The sequence below is a fragment of the Nothobranchius furzeri genome, chromosome 9, assembly GCF_043380555.1.
Source record: "Nothobranchius furzeri strain GRZ-AD chromosome 9, NfurGRZ-RIMD1, whole genome shotgun sequence".
NCBI classification, from domain to species: Eukaryota; Metazoa; Chordata; class Actinopteri; order Cyprinodontiformes; family Nothobranchiidae; genus Nothobranchius; species Nothobranchius furzeri.
Genome location: NC_091749.1, coordinates 75377306 through 75399126, shown reverse-complemented (window position 1 = coordinate 75399126; position 21821 = coordinate 75377306). Strand labels below are relative to the sequence as shown.

Below are 21821 nucleotides of genomic sequence, written 5' to 3'. Positions count from 1 at the left end.
GACGCAGAAACGACTAAAACTGGGTTCAGAACTGTCCGACGCTTTAGTAAAACTGGTCTGATGAGTCCAGGTGGACCCTGGTCCAGAGTGATGGTGCATCAGGGTCAGAAGAGAGGCAGATGAAGTGATGCACCCATCATGCCTAGTGCCTACTGTACAAGCCTGTGGGGGCAGGGTTATGATCTGGGCTTGCTGCAGGTGCTCAGGTCTAGGTTCAGCAACAGGAAGTGCTCCAAGAATGAGGTCAGCTGACTACCTGAATATCCTGAATGACCAGGTTATTCCATCTTCCCTGATGGTACGGCCAGGATGACGATGCCAGGATTCATCGGGTCAGATAGTGAGAGAGTGGTTCAGGGAGCATGAGACGTCATTTTCACACATGGGTGGGCCGCCACAGAGTCCAGACCTGAACCCCGTCTCTGGGATGTGCTGGAGAAGGCTTTGTGCAGCGGTCAGACTCACCATCATCAGTGTAGGATCTTGGTGGAACATTAATGCAACACTGGATGGAGACAAATCCGGTGACGTTGCAGAAGCTTATCGAAACAACGCCACAGCAAAGGTGTGTTGCAGTCAGAGCTAAAGGTGGTCCAACCAGATGTCAGAGTGTGTGAACTTTGTTTTTGACCAGGCAGACTAGGAACATGTATTCTCATTACTAGCAACCAGTACTTTGAAGCTTTCATTAGCTGTTCCCTGGTGAAGGGAGAACCCGGCTCGGAGGATTAAAGCAGCGGCCCGTTCAGCTCGTCACACTGCAGCTCCTGGAGCTTTATCTGTGTGGAGGCATCGGGGCCGTGATGTCACCCTGAGGTCGATGAAGAGGCTTGAATGGCAGTAAAGGGGAAGCCAGTGAGAGGAGAGCTGAGGGGAGGGCACAGGAGGAAGTAAAGATGCAGTAAACCACAGCGCCTCAGCTGCGGAGCTCAGATTTGGTTCCTCGCTGTTCACTTTCATTCTAGCGTGCTGTGGGGGGTCTGCACCACGCCAGGTGGAGAGGGAGGGGGTAGGGCAGGTTCTGAAGGAGGCGTGATCCATGGTGTTTCTGGCTGTGTAAATCAGAGCCCCCGCTCGCTGTAGTAATGTCTCCCCCAGCATGGCATTATTATGATATTAACACACCTTAAATCTGTCTGCTTCTACAGGGCTGGCAGTATTCTTTATGGGATTGACAGCATGCCAGATTTACGCCGCAAAAGGACAGTGCCTCTTGTCCGGGACCTGGTGAGTCATCTACCCCAACAAGGTTACACGTGATTTACGTTAAATCTAAGAGCGTGACCCGCGTTGGACCACAGCATGGGCCTCTGCTGAGCTCAGTGACATCTCTAGTGGGTTAACTACTGCTGGTTCACGTCATCTATCCCTGCTGCTTTCCTCTTTAGGCATGACACGTGTCATCTCCAACAGTTAATCGTGTTTGTTGCAGCTAATGATTACAGTGACAGAAACACATTTAATGCAAAGGAATTGGAATGTGAAGTAAAACGAATGACTTAAAGGTGTGGTTCACCGAAGACCCATTTGTTAATGATTATGTCTGATTCTAACGGGTCACTCCGAGTGTTTCATGCAGGCTGAACAAGAAAATAGTCTCCTACACCTATCTCCTGCAGTAGCTTCTGATAGGAAACAGACGGATTAGAAATCCTGACAGATCTACGTCACCCTGTCACTAACATTCATGGACTCACCCGTCTGGACTCACGACGGGGAAGGCTGTTGTTGGTTTAGTCCAGGAAACAGCAGAGAACGTCTCTGCTAGTAGAAGCTAACTGTTAGCATTAGCAACTCCACCCCACAGCAGAACTCCTCCAGGCTTGTGTTATTGGTGGAGGTAAACATTGAATCACTAACACTCTAGACCAGCGGTGTCAAACTCGTTTTAGCTCAGGGGCCACACTGAGGGAAATCTAGTCCCACGTGGGCCGGACCGGCCAATTAAAAACAACTTCAGATTGTTTTCTTTGTTTTAATACAATCACTATAAAACAAGGCTGGAGCCCGAGGACAGCGTATCCAAAATAGTACAAGTACAACACCTGAAGGGTACTTGAAAATTTGAGAAAAAATAAATAAAAATTAAAGCTGCAAGCAGCGTCGTTCGGCCCTCGCAGCGAAGCTGCTCGCCCTCCTTCCGCAACCCCTCCGCTCCATCCGCGACGCTCTCCAAACCCAGCTCCGCGCTTCTCCATCCTGGCCGGCAGCCGGGGGCACCAGGGCACGTCTGGCAGAACAGAAAGTCAACCACCCCGACACCAGAAACCGTGAACGGCCTCCGCGTCCACACCTCACCCTGACTCAGCATCCCCTCTGAGACCACCATTACACGTCTCACCACTAGGAGATACTCTATCTTTACTACACTGGTGATGTGATGTTCAGTCTCGGGCATATCGAAGGCTGTTTGTGGAAGTTACAGTCAAACGTAAGGTCACAGCGTCACGCCAGACATCGCCATGGCATAAAAGCCCCCCCTTTCTGAAAAGCTATCAGATCTGAATGGTCATTACAACATCATGAAGACAGTGCATGACCTTAGTGTCATCTTGACTAAATTAGAGGGGACAAATATGGACATTTCACCATAAAAGAGTAGACTTCCTGTAGTCAGGGGGCGGGCTTAGGTGATGTAAGCTGTCCACATTGTCACTGTCTTCAGATGGGGTCAGTGATCACACAGACAAAATTTGAAATTGATCTGATCATGCACATGGGAGTTATTAAGTCAAGTAACATAATGGCGACTGGTCAAAGTTTGAGGCTTAGCCACGCCCACACCTTTATACTTATTTAAAATCCGACGGTTGAATTTTTTCCTCTATGTCTTAAGAGTATATAGCAGGAGTTTGAAGGTGATCGGTGGAAAGGACGACGAGACATCATTCTCCTAATAACGTGTTCGAAAACCACTAAATCGAGTACTTGGACAAAAATGGCCGACCTCCTGTGCGACATTGTACTTGGCTCCAAGAGACTTTTTTGTAGGTCCTGAGACACTACATTAGTGTGCCAAATTTCGTGATCCTCAGTCAAAGCATGGCTTGGGGCTGATTGTTTTAATGGTCCTAGGGGGGCGCTATTTCAGAAAATAGGCCACGCCCACAAACTTCAGCTGTCCATGTCTATTAGGGGTCAGAGTAAGAAATCGCCATGGCATCAAAGCCCCTCCCTTTCTGAAAAGCTAGCAGATCTGAATGGTCATTACAATATCATGAAGACAGTGCATGACCTTAGTGTCATGTTGACTAAATTAGAGGGGACAAATATGGGCATTTCACCATAAAAAATAGACTTCCTGTAGTCAGGGGGCGGGGCTTAGGTGATGTCAGCTGTCCACATTGTCACTGTCTTGAGATTTGGTCAATGATCACACAGACACAGTTTGATATAGATCTGATCATGCACATGGGAGTTAAGTCAAGTGATGTAATGGCGAAAGGTCAAAGTTTGAGGCTTAGGCACGCCCACACTTTTATACTTATATAAAATCCGATGGTTGAATTTTTCTCCCTTTGTCTTAAGAGTATATAGCAGAAGTTTGAAGGCGATTGGTGAAAAGGGCGATGGTGCAACACTCTCCAAACAACGTGTGCGAAAACCACTAAATCGAGTACTTGGACCAAAATGGCCGACTTCCTGTGCGACTTTGTACTTGGCTCCAAGAGACTTTTTTGTAGGTCCTGAGACCCCACATTAGTGTATCAAATTTCGTAATCCTCAGTCAAAGCATGGCTTGGGGCTGACAGTTTTAATGGTCCTAGGGGGCGCTATTTAAGAAAATAGGCCACGCCCACAAACTTCAGCTGTCCATTTCTATTGGGGGTCAGACTAGGATCACTCATCAGACATTTTGTTGTGATGTCACAATGATTGAAGAAATGGGAGACAAACGTATTTTCATGGCGTGATGGCGAATTTCGCCATGCTCCCAAAGCCCCGCCTTTATTCAAAACCTGCCAGTACTATAGATCAAGTGACCTCAACTTGTCTGCTGCCATTTGCCAGTGATTGCTGGTGATTGGTTAAAAGGAGTCCAATAGGGAGCTGTGAAAAAAAGAGTGGCGTGGCGACAGGTCAAAGTTTGAGGCTTAGCCACGCCCACACCTTTATACTTATATAAAATCCGACGGTTGAATTTTTTCATCTATGTCTTAAGAGTATATAGCAGATGTTTGAAGGCGATTGGTGAAAAGGGCAATGGTGCAACACTCTCCAAACAACGTGTGCGAATACCACTAAATCGAGTACTTGGACCAAAATGACCGACTTCCTGCGCGACTTTGCACTTGGCTCCAAGAGACTTTTTTGTAGGTCCTGAGACCCGACATTAGTGTATCAAATTTCGTAATCCTCAGTCAAAGCATGGCTTGGGGCTGACAGTTTTAATGGTCCTAGGGGGCGCTATTTCATTAAATAGGCCACGCCCACAAACTTCAGCTGTGCAGTTCTATTAGGGGTCAGAGTAGGATCACTCATCAGAAATTGTGTGGCGATGTCACAATGATTGAAGAAATGAGAGACAAACGTATTGCCATGGCGTGATGGCAAATTTCGCCATGCTCCCAAAGCCCCGCCTTTTTTTCAAACCTGCCAGTACTGCAGACCAAGTGACCTCAACTTGTCAGCTGCTATTTGCCAGAGATTGCTGGTGATTGGGTAAAAGGAATCCAATAGGGAGCTGTGAAAAAAAGAGTGGCGTGGCGACAGGTCAAAGTTTGAGGCTTAGCCACGCCCACACCTTTAAACTTATTTAAAATCCGACGGTTGAAATTTTTCCTTCATGTCTTAAGAGTATATAAGAGAAGTTTGAAGGCGATTGGTGAAAAGAGCGATGGAGCATCACTCTCCAAACAACGTGTGCGAAAACCAGTAAATCGAGTACTTGGACCAAAATGGCTGACTTCCTGTGCAACTTTACATTTGGCTCCAAGAGACTTTTTTGTAGGTCCTGAGACACCACATTAGTGTACCAAATTTCAAAATCCTCAGTCAAAGCATGGCTTGGGGCTGACAGTTTTAATGGTCCTAGGGGGCGCTATTTCAGAAAATAGGCCACGCCCACCGGATGTTCACATCAAATTTTTTGGGGGGCTGGACTAGGATCACTCCCAAGAGGTTTTGTGGCGATATCTTTAGAAATGACGAAATGGTAGGCAAACGTAAGGCCACGTCGGTACGCCTGACTTCGCCGCGCCGCCACAGCCCCGCCTTCTGGAGAAAACTCCCATAAAGTGACGCCAAGCAACCCCAACTTGTCTTCAGTTTCCTGCTAGAAATATGGGGTGATTAGTACAAAGGGCGAATTTTGGACAATTTCCCAGTAAAACTTGACCTTTTAAGGCCTGAGGGGGCGGGGCTTATGTGACATCATCAATCAACCATTCATTTGTCTTCGGGGGGCGATGACGATTGTCCATAGCAAATTACTTTAACTGTAATTCTTTCATTTATGAAATTATAGCAATTTGAATTTTTTTGGCGAGTGCTCGAACTTTGAGGCCTGGCCCCGCCCCTTCAGTATTTACGAAAAGTCAGTTTTATTTTCTCATTTGATTCGTCCATCGCTTCTGTTCGATCGCACATTATTTTTGAGACAATCGTGCGAAAAATGATCAAACTGTTCAACCAAATATAGAGCCTAGAAATGGCCAAAATGGGGTAAAAATGGCCACTTTAGTCCAAAATGGCCGACTTCCTGTTTGATATTGACCATGGGTGCAAGAGGCTTTTCTGTGCGTATTGTTGAATTCTACAGGTGTACCAAATTTTATCACTCTACTATGAAAAAAGGTCAATGCGGAGGGGTATTTTTAATTTTCCAGGGGGCGCTGTTGAAACACTTTTATACCAACTTTCACATTGCCAGTGAAATACGTAAATTTCACGCACTTTCTATATTGGGCCAGAATTTGGTGAGTTTTTGGATATGCTAAGACCCACTAAAGGCCGTCCAAAGACGCGGAAGAAAAAAAAAAGAAAAAAAAAAAAGAAAGAAAGAAAGAAAAAAAAAAGAAACGGAGCAGATACAATAGGCCTTCGCAGCGCTTCGCTGCTCGGGCCTAATTAAAGCTGCAAGCAGCGTCGTTCGGTCCTCGCAGTGAAGCTGCTCGCCCTCCGTCCGCCCTCCCCTCCGCTCCATCCCCAATGCTCTCCAAACCCAGCTCCGCGCCGCTCCGTCCTGGCCGGCAGCCTGGGGCACCAGGGTACGTCTGGCAGAACAGAAACGTCAACCACCCCGACATCAGAAACCGTGAACGGCCTCCTCGTCCACACCTCACCCTGACTCAGCATCCCCTCTGAGCCCAGCATTACACGTCTCACCACTAGGAGATACTCTATCTTTACCACACTGGTGATGTGATGTTCAGTCTCGGGCAAATCGTAGGCTGTTTGTGGAAGTTATAGTCAAACGTAAGGTCACAGCGTCACGCCAGAATTCGCCATGGCATCAAAGCCCCTCCCTTTCTGAAAAGCTAGCAGATCTGAATGGTCATTACAACATCATGAAGACAGTGCATGACCTTAGTGTCATGTTGACTAAATTAGATGGGACAAATATTGGCATTTCACCATAAAAAATAGACTTCCTGTAGTCAGGGGGCGGGGCTTAGGTGATGTCAGCTGTCCACATTTTCACTGTCTTCAGATGTGGTCAGTGATCACACAGACAAAGTTTGAAATTGATCTGATCATGCACATGGGAGTTATTAAGTCAAGTAACGTAATGGCGACTGGTCAAAGTTTGAGGCTTAGCCACGCCCACACCTTTATACTTATTTAAAATCCGACGGTTGAATTTTTTCCTCTATGTCTTAAGAGTATATAGCAGGAGTTTGAAGGTGATCGGTGGAAAGGGCGAGGAGATATCATTCTCCTAATAACGTGTGCGAAAACCACTAAATTGAGTACTTGGACCAAAATGGCCGACCTCCTGTGCGACATTGCGCTTGGCTCCAAGAGACTTTTTTGTAGGTCCTGATACACTACATTAGTGTGCCAAATTTTGTGAACCTCAGTCAAAGCATGGCTTGGGGCTGACTGTTTTAATGGTCCTAGGGGGCGCTGTTTCAGAAAATAGGCCACGCCCACAAACTTCAGCTGTCCAATTCTATTAGGGGTCAGAGTAGGATCACTCATCAGAACTTGTGTGGCGATGTCACAATGACTGAAGAAATGAGAGACAAATGTATTTCCATGTCGTGATGGCGAATTTTGCTATGCTCCCAAAGCCCCGCCTTTATTCGAAACCTGCCAGTACTATAGACCAAGTGACCTCAACTTGTCTGCTGCTATTTGCCACTGTTTGGTGGTGATTGGTTAAAAGGAGTCCAAAAGGGAGCTGTGAAAAAAAGAGTGGCGTGGCGACAGGTCAAAGTTTGAGGCTTAGCCACGCCCACACCTTTATACTTATTTAAAATCCGACGGTTGAATTTTTTCATCTATGTCTTAAGAGTATATAGCAGAAGTGTGAAGGCGATTGGTGAAAAGGGCGACGGAGCATCAATCTCCAAACAACGTGTGCGAAAACCACTAAATCGCGCACTTGGACCAAAATGGCCGACTTCCTGTGCGACATTGCACTTGGCTCCAAGAGACTTTTTTGTAGGTCCTGAGACACCACATTAGTGTACCAAATTTCGTAATCCTCAGTCAAAGCATGGCTTGGGGCTGTCAGTTTTAATGGTCCTAGAGGGCGCTATTTCAGAATATAGACCACGCCCACAGGAATTTCACATCAGATCTTTTGGGGGGCCAGACTAGGATCACTCCCAAGACGTTTCGTGGCGATATCTCTAGAAATGACGAAATGGGAGGCAAACGTAAGGCCTAAGCGGTACGCCTGACTTCGCCGCGCCGCCACAGCCCCGCCTTCTGGAGAAAACTCCCATAAAGTGACGCCAAGCAACCCCAACTTGTCTTCAGTTACCTGCTACAAATTTGGGGTGATTATTGGAAAGGGCGAATTTTGGAAAATTTCCCAGTAAAACTTGACCTTTTAAGTCCTGAGGGGGCGGGGCTTATGTGACATCATCAATCGACCATTCATTTGTCTTCGTAGGCCGACGACGATTGTCCATAGAACATTTCTTTAACTGTAATTCTTTCATTTATGAATCTATAGCAATTTGAATTTTTTTGGCGAGTGCTCGAACTTTGAGGCCTGGTCCCGCCCCTTCAGTATTTACAAAAAGTCAATTTTATTGTCTCATTTTAATCGTCCATCGCTTCTGTTCGATCGCACACTATTTTTGAGACGATCGTGCGAAAAATGACCAAACTGTTCAACCAAATATAGACCCTAGAAATGGCCAAAACGGGGTCAAAATGGCCACTTTAGTCCAAAATGGCCGACTTCCTGTTTGATATTGACCATGGGTGCAAGAGGCTTTTCTGTGCGTAATGTTGAGTTCTACAAGTGTACCAAATTTCATCGTTCTATTATGAAAAAAGGTCAAAGCGGAGGGGGATTTTTAATTTTCTAGGGGGCGCTGTCGAAACATTTTTTTACCAACTTTCACGTTGCCAGTGAAATACGTAAATTTCACTCACTTTCTATATTGGGCCAGAATTTGGTGAGTTTTTGGATAGGCTAAGGCCCCCTAAAGGCCACCCAAAGACGCGGAAGAAAAAGAAGAATTTGGTGAGTTTTTGGATATGCTAAGACCCACTAAAGGCCGTCCAAAGACGCGGAAGAAAAAAAAAGAAAAAAAAAAAAAAAGAAAGAAAGAAAGAAAAAAAAAAAGAAACGGAGCAGATACAATAGGCCTTCGCAGCGCTTCGCTGCTCGGGCCTAATTAAAGCTGCAAGCAGCGTCGTTCGGTCCTCGCAGTGAAGCTGCTCGCCCTCCGTCCGCCCTCCCCTCCGCTCCATCCCCAATGCTCTCCAAACCCAGCTCCGCGCCGCTCCGTCCTGGCCGGCAGCCTGGGGCACCAGGGTACGTCTGGCAGAACAGAAACGTCAACCACCCCGACATCAGAAACCGTGAACGGCCTCCTCGTCCACACCTCACCCTGACTCAGCATCCCCTCTGAGCCCAGCATTACACGTCTCACCACTAGGAGATACTCTATCTTTACCACACTGGTGATGTGATGTTCAGTCTCGGGCAAATCGTAGGCTGTTTGTGGAAGTTATAGTCAAACGTAAGGTCACAGCGTCACGCCAGAATTCGCCATGGCATCAAAGCCCCTCCCTTTCTGAAAAGCTAGCAGATCTGAATGGTCATTACAACATCATGAAGACAGTGCATGACCTTAGTGTCATGTTGACTAAATTAGATGGGACAAATATTGGCATTTCACCATAAAAAATAGACTTCCTGTAGTCAGGGGGCGGGGCTTAGGTGATGTCAGCTGTCCACATTTTCACTGTCTTCAGATGTGGTCAGTGATCACACAGACAAAGTTTGAAATTGATCTGATCATGCACATGGGAGTTATTAAGTCAAGTAACGTAATGGCGACTGGTCAAAGTTTGAGGCTTAGCCACGCCCACACCTTTATACTTATTTAAAATCCGACGGTTGAATTTTTTCCTCTATGTCTTAAGAGTATATAGCAGGAGTTTGAAGGTGACCGGTGGAAAGGGCGAGGAGATATCATTCTCCTAATAACGTGTGCGAAAACCACTAAATTGAGTACTTGGACCAAAATGGCCGACCTCCTGTGCGACATTGCGCTTGGCTCCAAGAGACTTTTTTGTAGGTCCTGATACACTACATTAGTGTGCCAAATTTTGTGAACCTCAGTCAAAGCATGGCTTGGGGCTGACTGTTTTAATGGTCCTAGGGGGCGCTGTTTCAGAAAATAGGCCACGCCCACAAACTTCAGCTGTCCAATTCTATTAGGGGTCAGAGTAAGATCACTCATCAGAAATTGTGTGGTGAAGTCACAATGACTGAAGAAATGAGACACAAACGTATTTCCATGGCGTGATGGTGAATTTCGCCATGATCCCAAAGCCCCGCCTTTATTCGAAACCTGCCAGTACTATAGACCAAGTGACCTCAACTTGTCTGCTGCTATTTGCCAGTGAATGGTGGTGATTGGTTAAAAGGAGTCCAATAGGGAGCGGTGAAAAAAAAGAGTGGCGTGGCGACAGGTCAAAGTTTGAGGCTTAGCCACGCCCACACCTTTATACTTATTTAAAATCCGTAGGTTGAATTTTTTCCCCTTTGTCTTAAGAGTCTATAGCAGAAGTTTGAAGGTGATTGGTGAAAAGGGCGATGGTGCAACACTCTCCAAACAACGTGTGCGAAAACCACTAAATCGAGTACTTGGACCAAAATGGCCGACTTCCTGTGCGACTTGGTTCTTGGCTCCAAGAGACTTTTTTGTAGGTCCTGAGACACCACATTAGTGTACCAAATTTCGTAATCCTCAGTCAAAGCATGGCTTGGGGCTGACAGTTTTAATGCTCCTAGGGGGCGCTATTTCAGAAAATAGGCCACGCCCACCAGATTTTCACATCACATTTTTGGGGGGCAGGACTAGGATCACTCCCAAGAAGTTTCGTGGCGATATCTTTAGAAATGACGAAATGGGAGGCAAACGTAAGGCCTAAGTGGTACGCCTGACTTCGCCGTGCCGCCACAGCCCCGCCTTCTGCAGAAAACTCCCATAAAGTGACGCCAAGCAACCCCAACTTGTCTTCAGTTAACTGGTACAAATTTGGGATGATTATTTGAAAGGGCGAATTTTAGAAAATTTCCCTGTAAAACTTGACCTTTTAAGTCCTGAGGGGGCGGGGCTTATGTGACATCATCAATCGACCATTCATTTGTCTTCGGGGGGCGATGACGATTGTCCACAGAAAGTTACTTTAACTGTAATTCTTTCATTTATGAAATTATAGCAATTTGAATTTTTTTGGCGAGTGCTCGAACTTTGAGGCCTGGCCCCGCCCCTTCAGTATTTACGAAAAGTCAATTTTATTTTCTCATTTGATTCGTCCATCGCTTCTGTTCGATTGCACACTATTTTTGAGACGATCGTGCGAAAAATGACCAAACTGTTCAAACAAATATAGACCCTAGAAATGGCCAAAATGGCTAAAATTCGCCATTTCAACCCAAAATGGCCGACTTCCTGTTTGATATTGACCATGGTTGCAAGAGACTTTTCTGTGCGGACTGTGGAGTACTACAAGTATACCAAATTTCATAACCGTACGATAAACTAAGCTTTATGGAGAGGGGTATTTTTCACTTTCTAGGGGGCGCTGTCCAGCCACTTTTTTACGAACTTTCACATCGCCAGTGAAATACGTAAATTTCACGCACTTTCTATATTGAGCCAGAATTTGGTGACTTTTTGAATATGCTAAGACCCCCTAAAGGCCATTCAAAGACGCGGAAGAAAAAAGAAAGAAAGAAAGAAAGAAAGAATAAACGGAGCAGATACAATAGGCCTTCGCAGCTTCACTGCTCGGGCCTAATAAAACATTCCTTAGTGATTCAGAGCTTACAGATCACATGGCTAGATCAGTTTCATGCAGCACTTAAAGTATATTTGACTCATTTTACTTTACATCTTTTAGCTTTCACCAGAACATCAACATCAGAAGTCACATCCTGAGTGGCGGCCACAGGATGTGACTCAAGTTCTTGTGTGAGCCTTGAGCGCAGCTTTGTTTTATTTATACTCATTACAGAGAAACCTGCTCACAAGGATACGTTTATTTTCACTCTACATTGTAAAGTATGAAAACCAAGTTTACACAACCATCTCGCGGGCTGGACTTAACCCGTATGCGGGCCGGATGTTTGACACCCCTGCTCTAAAGTCAATCAAAGTGAGCAGCTACGCCTGTTTTTGCACCTATGGGTGCAACAACCAGTACTATAGAAACAGATGGCGTGGGATTACTGTTGACCTCTCTAGCCCACCTGATGTGACTTTGTTTGTTTCTTTATATTTATGCTAATCATCATGCCATACCATGTGACTGATTTAGTGAAAAACTTGATAAAATGTGTTTTTTAGCAGGGTTAGCTCCTTCCTCAGTAGAAATGAGGGCATTGGGGGTGAATGGAGACCCATCTAAGATGGCGGCTGGCCACTATGGCGGCTCCAATTGGCAGCATCAGTCCATGGGGTGTCTACGTATAGACACCACTGCAAATGTATTAGTTATATGAGTGAACCACACCTTTAAGCAGCCTTTTACCGTTCAGGTGATCCTGCTGGGATTGCTAACCTTAGCTTGATGAATTAGCCCAGGAAGAGTGTTTAAAGCCCCAGTGTGTAAAAATAGTCCACTCCTTAGCACCACACAGTTTAGAGAAGGTATTGCAGCTGCAGTAGCCCACACGCATTCAAAACACCACACACCAGCTTTCAACCGCCTGCAAGTTTTAGTTACTGTTTCTTCTGTTTCCTGCAGTCAGCGTCTCTCTCAGGGACCACAGACCTCTGTTTGCGTCCCCATCAGTCAGTTTCAGCTGCAGCTGACTTCTCGCTCCAGTGCTGCTGCATGCACCCGCTGCGCGTCTGCCACCTTCGCCACAGTTATAAGTCACTTCCAGCATTCGACGATCACATGTTGTCAGAGCAGGGAAAGCCAACCAAGGAGCAGAATTGCACCAAACCAGCGAGGCTGTCACCATCCAACGCCACCCCCAAACATTTAGAGGCAGCATCTTATCTTATATGTCCCTGAACAGCTACGGTGTTTCAGCTCGGAGCGTCAAACTCCAAACTTTTCAAGCTAACAGGGATATTTAGACTTGGTGAGAATATCAGTGAAAAAGAGCAAGTTTGATGCACAGAATGTGAAAGTAAACAAGTAAAAGTATTACACACTGTGGCTTTAAGTGATGCTTCACCGTTTGTTTTTATTGCAACATAATGTCTGATAACATATCCCACAGAGAGTCCCGCTGCAACGAGGCCCGTTTTAGCACAAGCCCGCATGGTTAGTCCGTCTGGTGCCAGAAACAGCTCTACTCTTTAACTGTCTACGCTGTCCGGTGCCAGAAAAAGCTCTACTCTATAACTGTCTACACTGTCCGGTGCCAGAAACAGCTCTAATCTTTAACTGTCTACGCTGTCCGGTGCCAGCAACAGCTCTACTCTATAGCTGTCTACGCTGTCCGGTGCCAGAAACAGCTCTACTCTTTAACTGTCTACGCTGTCCGGTGCCAGAAACAGCTCTACTCTTTAACTGTCTACGCTGTCCGGTGCCAGAAACAGCTCTAATCTTTAACTGTCTTCGCTGTCCGGTACCAGAAACAGCTCTAATCTATAGCTGTCTACGCTGTCCGGTACCAGAAACAGCTCTACTCCAAAACTGTCTATGCTGTCCGGTACCAGAAACAGCTCTAGTCTGTAACTGTCTATGCTGTCCGGTACCAGAAACAGCTCTATGCTGTAACTGTCTACGCTGTCCGGTACCAGATACAGCTCTACTCTTTAACTGTCTACGATGTCCGGTACCAGAAACAGCTCTACTCCAAAACTGTCTACGCTGTCCGGTACCAGATACAGCTCTACTCCAAAACTGTCTACGCTGTCCGGTACCAGAAACAGCTCTACTCTATAGCTGTCTATGCTGTCCGGTACCAGAAACAGCTCTACTCCAAAACTGTCTACGCTGTCCGGTACCAGATACAGCTCTACTCTGTAACTGTCTACGCTGTCCGGTACCAGAAACAGCTCTACTCCAAAACTGTCTACGCTGTCCGGTGCCAGAAACAGCTCTACTCTATAGCTGTCTACGCTGTCCGGTGCCAGAAACAGCTCTACTCTTTAACTGTCTACGCTGTCCGGTACCAGAAACAGCTCTACTCTGTAACTGTCTACGCTGTCCGGTACCAGATACAGCTCTACTCTGTAACTGTCTACGCTGTCCGGTGCGAGATACAGCTCTACTCTGTAACTGTCTACGCTGTCCGGTGCCAGATACAGCTCTACTCTGTAACTGTCTACGCTGTCCGGTGCCAGATACAACTCTACTCTGTAACTGTCTACGCTGTCCGGTGCCAGATACAGCTCTACTCTGTAACTGTCTACGCTGTCCGGTACCAGAAACAGCTCTACTCCAAAACTGTCTACGCTGTCCGGTACCAGATACAGCTCTACTCTGTAACTGTCTACGCTGTCCGGTACCAGAAACAGCTCTACTCCAAAACTGTCTACGCTGTCCGGTGCCAGAAACAGCTCTACTCTATAGCTGTCTACGCTGTCCGGTGCCAGAAACAGCTCTACTCTTTAACTGTCTACGCTGTCCGGTACCAGAAACAGCTCTACTCTGTAACTGTCTACGCTGTCCGGTACCAGATACAGCTCTACTCTGTAACTGTCTACGCTGTCCGGTGCGAGATACAGCTCTACTCTGTAACTGTCTACGCTGTCCGGTGCCAGATACAGCTCTACTCTGTAACTGTCTACGCTGTCCGGTGCCAGATACAACTCTACTCTGTAACTGTCTACGCTGTCCGGTGCGAGATACAGCTCTACTCTGTAACTGTCTACGCTGTCCGGTGCCAGATACAACTCTACTCTGTAACTGTCTACACTGTCCGGTGCCAGATACAGCTCTACTCTGTAACTGTCTACGCTGTCCGGTGCCAGATACAACTCTACTCTGTAACTGTCTACGCTGTCCGGTGCCAGATACAGCTCTACTCTGTAACTGTCTACGCTTTCCGGTGCCAGATACAGCTCTACTCTGTAACTGTCTACGCTGTCCGGTGCCAGAAACAGCTCTACTCTGTAACTGTCTACGCTGTCCGGTGCCAGATACAGCTCTACTCTGTAACTGTCTACGCTGTCCGGTGCCAGATACAGCTCTACTCTGTGACTGTCTACGCTGTCCGGTGCCAGAAACAGCTCTACTCTGTAACTGTCTACGCTGTCCGGTACCAGAAACAGCTCTACTCTATAGCTGTCTACGCTGTCCGGTACCAGATACAGCTCTACTCTATAGCTGTCTACGCTGTCCGGTGCCAGATACAGCTCTACTCTGTAACTGTCTACGCTGTCCGGTGCCAGAAACAGCTCTACTCTGTAACTGTCTACGCTGTCCGGTGCCAGATACAGCTCTACTCTGTAACTGTCTACGCTGTCCGGTGCCAGATACAGCTCTACTCTGTGACTGTCTACGCTGTCCGGTGCCAGATACAGCTCTACTCTGTAACTGTCTACGCTGTCCGGTGCCAGATACAGCTCTACTCTGTGACTGTCTACGCTGTCCGGTGCCAGAAACAGCTCTACTCTGTAACTGTCTACGCTGTCCGGTACCAGAAACAGCTCTACTCTATAGCTGTCTACGCTGTCCGGTACCAGATACAGCTCTACTCTATAGCTGTCTACGCTGTCCGGTGCACGTTTGCTTCTCTCCTTCATGTTTTTGAGCAAAACGATGAAAGCATTAGCAGCAACTCAGCGTACAAACAACCTGTTTGATTTTCTCTCTCAGCACTTTTCTGCAGCGTGATGTCGTGATGCTGATGAATGTTTATGTCACAGTGAACAACAAGAGTTGATGCTGTATTTGTCCATATCTCTCATTTAAATAATAACCAACAATGCCTTGGTAAGTATGGGTTGTTGTTCTGTACTCTTTTAGACTGTACGTGTATATTTGCCATTCCTACATGGACCCATCCAAGCTATGGGTGATATTTTTCAGTGAGTTGTCAGATTTCACCCTCGCCGACACTCACCAACTTGTCTTTAGTGATTCTCGTGCTCGACAGGCGATGAGAGATAAAAGAAAAAAACATTTTTTAGCTTGAAATGTTGACAACTCAACCCAAAAATATATCATGAGAGACTTCATTGGCTTCTGATTTAATTGTGTGAGGCTTTTAAATCATGTAAAAGCGACACTGAGCAAGCCTTTTACACGTGAGATGAAGTCAGTGGTCAGCAAACTCCCCTTTGTCAATGTCCCCCAATTGCTGTGCGATTGCTTCAGGGCAGCAGCTCCAGTTGGACCGCATGGCGGGGGTTCTCCGGCTTTATGGCGGGTTGCTAAAACAACGAAAGAGCAAATGAAAAGTTGATGATTGATTTCCGAGCTGGATCTGGAAGCATGGTCTTACTCTAGTGCCTGCAGCAACCTCAGCAGTGCTGGTGCATGTTGGTAAACTTACATCAACACTCAGTTCATGTAGAGGTCACGACCCCTCCCACATTCTCCATGGCTGCCATGGATCTTTACCACAGCTGGGCTGTTCAGATGAGCGGGTAAAGACAGCTGTCCATGTCTGCTTCCTGTTCGGTCTGGGATCCACCGCCAACACACGACTAGTGATACACACCTGTGTGTGTGTGTCTGTGTGTGAGTGTGTGTGTGTGTGCCTGTGTGTGAGTGTGTGTGTCTGTGTGTGTGTGTGTGTCTGTGTGTGAGTGTGTGTGTCTGTGCATGTGTGTGTGTGTCTGTGTGTGAGTGTGTGTGTCTGTGCATGTGTGTGTGTGTCTGTGTGTGAGTGTGTGTGTCTCTGTGTGTGTGTGTGTGTGTGTGTGTGTGTGTGTGTGTGTGTGTGTGTGTGTGTGTGTGTGTGTGTGTGTGTGTCTGTGTGTGAGTGTGTGTGTGTGCCTGTGTGTGTGTGTCTGTGCATGTGTGTGTGTGTCTGTGTGTGTGTGTGTGTGTGTGTGTGTGTGTGTGTGTGTGTGTGTGTGTGTGTGTGTGTGTGTGTGTGTGTGTGTGTGTGTGTGTGTGAGTGTGTGTGAGTGTGTCTGTGTGTGTGTGTGTGTGTGTGTGTGTTTGTGTGTGTGTCTGTGCATGTGTGTGTGTTTGTGCATGCGTGCATGTGTGTGTGTGTGTGTGTGAGAGAGAGAGAGAGAGTGTGTGTCTTTTTGTGTATCTGTGTAGGTGTGCCTATGTGTGTGTGTGTGTGTGTGTGTGTGTGTGTGTGTGTGTGTGTGTGTGTGTGTGTGTGTGTGTGTGTGTGTGTGTGTGTGTGTGTGTGTGTGTGTGCATGTATGCGCCTATGTGTGTGTGTGGTGGTGTGGTGCAGTGCAGCTGGCTCCACCCATACATGGATGTGTGTGTGTGTTTCTCTGCATCACCCTATCGTGCAGAGCAGGGTTAGGGTTACCAAGCCCACACCAAAGCTTCATCCAACAGAGACGTGACTCAAAGCCGACACGCTGCAGCTCGACTGCATGAGTGGAGCGAGAGTCCGACCGCGGCTGGAAGCTCCAGCCTGTCAGGAGCTCTCAGCTCCAAGCAGCAGTCCTGCATGGCAGCTCAGACCCTGAACACGCCGTCTGCTGTCTGTGCTTTCAGCGTTCACACCCGCTCCATCTAAACCTCTTTCTCTGTTTCCTTCTTATTTCTCTGTTCTCTAACACCCGGGAACCACAGGCTTTGGTAAGCATCTGCCATCTGTGTTGGCTGGATCCCACATTTTTAACATTAGTAGCTAAAACACGTTTTATCAGACAAGAAGGAAAAGTCAAGCTGCTAAGTTAAATTCAGCTTTTAGAATTGAACAAACTATTGGAACTGACTGGAAATCCCCGAGTTGATCCTGTTTTCCTCTCCTCCTCCAGACCCTCACTGCTCGAAAGGCAGGCATCTCGTTTGCTCTGGTGAACCGGTCCACCCTGAATAACGAGGAACTGGTGAGTTTGTTCTTCAACCATAACCCCCACACCCCAACAACGAGTTCATTCAGCCAGCATGGGCTCTCCTGTATGTGAGGCAGCCGTTTATTTCATCAGCTCAGACGTCCAGGACGATGAAGCGGTTCCTCCTCTAGCCTGTGTTGGTGCTGCAGCGGGACTAGGTCACTGTCACGTTTGGCGTTGGGCGTCACCCGGGCTGGTGATGCAGCTTGTGTTTGTCCTGTAGCTTTCTGCCTTGTTTTAGAAATAAAACTGTAAAAGTCTTCAACTTTAATTCCAATTCCTTCACATTTCTGGGTAAATGTGAGGTTTTCCAGTAAAAGTCGGCGTGAGTCCCATTAAGGGCTAAAGGCTTAATGACGGCTGTTTGTTGTCGCTGCTCCTCAGCCGCTCAAGTCGAGGTTTGCATCCATCATCCCATCATCCGCCCGCACGGTGTGAGCGCTGCAGCTCTCTGACCGCTGCTGGGTTTTTATCAAGCCCTCCATCGTCTGACAGGTTTGGACGTTCGTTCAGAGAACGCTCAGCCGTCGGTACTAACACCGGTGCATTGTGGTGGTGTGTGACACTTGAGTGTTGACCTCTAAAGCTACCTCTGCTTTAATTGATTGCAATGGTTGCCTCCCTGAGGGAAGATGGTGTAACAGGAGGAAACCAGCGGGAGAAATCCGTTTCCCAGGAAGCAGAGGAAGAATGCATTTTCACATCCGCTGATGTGCAGCAAGCAGCTGCCTAAGCCTGCAAGATTACAGGATTTAAATGAGCTCTGCACACACTGGGCTCTGGTTTGATGTTTTCAGAAGGTCTCAGTGTGGCCTTTTATTTGTGCACATGTTGAAGTCACACTTGACCCGTTCCCCGTGGCCGGTCTGGTCCAACAGGCTGTGCTGAAGGGTTTCAACTCTTCAGGATCCACAACCACCGCTAGGCGAGGCTGACGCGACACGTGCTGAACCAGCCAGCTGAGGAGGCATTGATGCTCACTATTCAGATCTGGAGCAAGTGCAGAGGCTGCTGAGGTTGTGATTGGTGGAGGCAAACGGACTCCTGATGAAGCTCGGTGCTGCTGGTAAGTAGGACAGACAGATGTCAGAGTTTCATCCGCTGCGCTAAGTCCAGCCGCCGTGTTCCAGTGGGAGATTGTAGCAGGCTTTGGGATGAAGATGAGAGAGGAAGACCAAATGAAGGCCGAGGAACGGATCAGAGAAGACAAATGTAGACAATGATTGGTCATCACAATCCCCTGGCCCTGGTGCCACAGCTCCGGCAGCCATGTTGCACAATCTGCCCCCTCCCCCCCAGGAGTAATCTGAATCTATCCAGAGAGCTTTCTTCTCCTTCCAGCGTCTCTCTCTCTAATCTCTGTGCCACCATCTCTCTTCCTTCTCTCTCTCTAACTTGTGACGGGGCGTCAGCCAGCCCAGATGTGCAGAGCTCTCGCTCAGCATCGGTCTTCATGGTCATGTTTCCCTGCCTCAGCTGGTCAGAGCACAAAGGAGCGTCGTGAGTGGACCGGGTGATGGCCTGTGTGTCCTCCCAATGTTCTGAGCTGCATGTGATGCGAGTGCGGCGGCCCTCCAACAGCAGGAAGAGCGGCCATGTTTGCCCGCCGAGACGAGGCGGTGACTCTAACGAGGCTAGAAGGTGGCTGACACGAGTCAGCAAGTCTCTGGAAATAAGATGTGATGTTCTTCTGCAGGTCTGCTCTGATGTGACCGGACCTCACCTGGCTCGGTAGGTCCAGATGATGTTGGGAAGCAAACATCAGCTGGGTTTGACCTGTCCGAAGCTTTTACTGAGGCTAGAAACTTATTTGGTTCTTGCTAAAGCCGAAGCTGCTAAACACGGAGGAGAGGGAGCGCTGACGAGGACGGGCGGTGGGATGAGTTCTTCACGCTGCTCTCGGCACGGCTGCATCTGTCAGTCCGCTCTAGCAGAGCTTCTCACCCAATCACCAGGGTCACCTCAGAGTGTCACACACGAGGCCGGTGTCCTCGCAGCAGGAACACACTGATGGTGAAATGAGTCAGAACCTGTGTTCACACGTTCATGCGCTCACTACCGACGCTGCTTTGTTGATTTAACGAAGCAACATGTTGCTAATCTGGTGGATTGAGCCCTCTGGAGGCAGGCGTTGCAGATTAGCTACGTTAAAACCTACCTGGTTGCTCCACATCCGTGTTTCATGAGCGTTTGGACCTCAGAAGTTCCCCTGAAGGACTTCGTTGTTGGTCCTTTTATCAGAACGTGTATTGGGCCTGAGAGGGTTAAGTCTTTGTGGGCGTGGCTCTGGTCTGATGCGTGGCGTGAGCCTTCTTCTGCTTTATGTCATCTCTCTGTCGCCCCGTGTTTCACCGGCCTTCCTCCACGTTGTACCAGCCGCGTTGTCCCGCCATCCGTGTCCTTTCATCATGTCTGCCAGACGTGTCTGAGCGGGCTCCGGCTGAAGGGCAGAGGTACAGCCCAGGTGCTGAAGCACACCGTCAGCACTGGGAGAGGGAGGGGGTGGCGGCCCCTCAGAGATTTATTCACCCGCCATTCATCATTTTCTTTCTCTCTCCCTCAATCCAGTTAATGCTCACTTTTAAAAAACCTTATTTACAGCGTCCATCGATTCTGCGTCAGGAGCTGGCAGCGCCGTGCCCGTCGGAGGTCTCTGTGGCAGAAAAACCCTCGTCTGCAGTGTGGGCGCCCCCCCCCCCCACACCCTCCTAAGAGGCCGAGGAGTTTTTAATGTAATCTGACCGGGGGGGGGGGGGGGGGGGGGGATGGGGGGTGCAAGTGTAATCAGATTTAAAAGGACTCAAACTTTACTTTCACACGTGGAGCAGGAAGATGCTCCACGCTTGTTGGAAGCCTGCCCAGCTCCCGCCGCTGCAGCTCGCTCGCGCTCCGCTCGGTTCTCATCTTTTCTGTCAAACTTGATCATTTCTCTGTTTTCTTTGCTTTCTGCCAGAAACTGCACGTCTTCAAGAAGACTCTCCAGGCCCTGATCTACCCAATTTCATCCACAACGCCCCACAACTTCGAGGTGTGGACGGCCACCGCCCCCACCTACTGCCATGAGTGTGAGGGGCTGCTGTGGGGCATCGCCCGCCAGGGCATGCGCTGCTCAGAGTGCGGCGTCAAATGCCACGAGAAGTGCCAGGACCTGCTCAACGCCGACTGTTTACAACGTAAGAACCAACCGCTGGTGAATGCGTCTGCTGCTGGGATCGAACCACAGTTTCTGCTGTTATTGGTTTTTATCATCAACTCAGGATGAAATGATGTCAGAAGTCTTGTTTTCATGTTAAAGGTGCTTCAGTGTAGAAGCTGCAAACTAGCGCCCCCTGTGGTGAGGGTTAGGGTGAGCTGCAGTGCACCTGTCTGTCTGAGCAACACCTTCTCACACCTTCGCACCGAGAAACGACACGTGTTTCCCACGCGTAGGGAGCCGCTGGCATCGGGAGACGGCGCGCTGTGCCAGAGCGTCGGAACCCGATGCTCGCGATAAAACTGACATTTGTCCGAATTTGACCTTTACCCTTTTGCTCTTTACCCTTCCCCTCTCCCCCATCCTAACCTTAACCAGCTTGCACGTGCAAAGCTTTGTTTCGCGTTTTGTCATTCCTCTCAAACGCGCTTAACGGGAAATTTACACAACATACTGGGTCAAGGTTAGGGTGGGGGTGAGGGGGCGTTTGAACGTGGGCGTGGCCTCCCGACGCGCAGGGGCTGCCTACGCGTGGGAACCAAACACTTGGTCACACTTGGCTGTGGGAAGGTGTTGGCTTGAGACGGGACCTCTGCAGATGGAACGCCGTATGTCTGCTGGTTTGGACTGGAGGCCCTGGTGCTGGTTCTTGCTGCTTGTGTTAGTTCTGCTTCGTGCTGAAACGGAAGTGAAGCTGCAGGATGGAGCGGTTTTAAGACAACACGAGCTCTTGGCTGCACTCAGGCTAGCCTCCTTTGGACAAAACCTTTTCTCCAAACGGAGGCCGTTCAGGAAGCCCTCCACAACACCTACAAAGTCATGTAGAGTCAGCCACGCCTGTGGGAGGTTTCAGGTGCACACACCTGTACGTGTCCGACCACAGCTGCAGCCTTGCAGGGTCAGGGTTAGAACAGCAAACACTAAGACCAAGACACTGTGATCGGATAATCAGAGGTGAGTGCTACACGGGCCTGAGCGGCCTCACTCGTGAGAAGGAAACCATCTGGACACGACGCGGCGGCTCCCGGCTGCTGAGGCTG

General features: G+C 48.3%; 1 protein-coding gene across 5 annotated transcripts in view; it reads left to right on the top strand.

The window, feature by feature from the left end:
- LOC107396706 (protein unc-13 homolog C) overlaps positions 1–21821 on the top strand; it is a 124635-nt gene that overhangs the window by 8305 nt on the left and 94509 nt on the right. For 4 of the 5 annotated variants that reach the window (XM_070555192.1, XM_070555191.1, XM_070555189.1 and 1 more), the window contains exons 4-6: positions 1149–1227; positions 17511–17582; positions 20542–20761. In XM_070555192.1, coding sequence (XP_070411293.1) covers positions 1149–1227; positions 17511–17582; positions 20542–20761 — 371 coding nt within the window. The remainder of the gene's footprint in view (positions 1–1148; positions 1228–17510; positions 17583–20541; positions 20762–21821) is intronic. The other variant, XM_070555190.1, reaches the window with a different exon arrangement.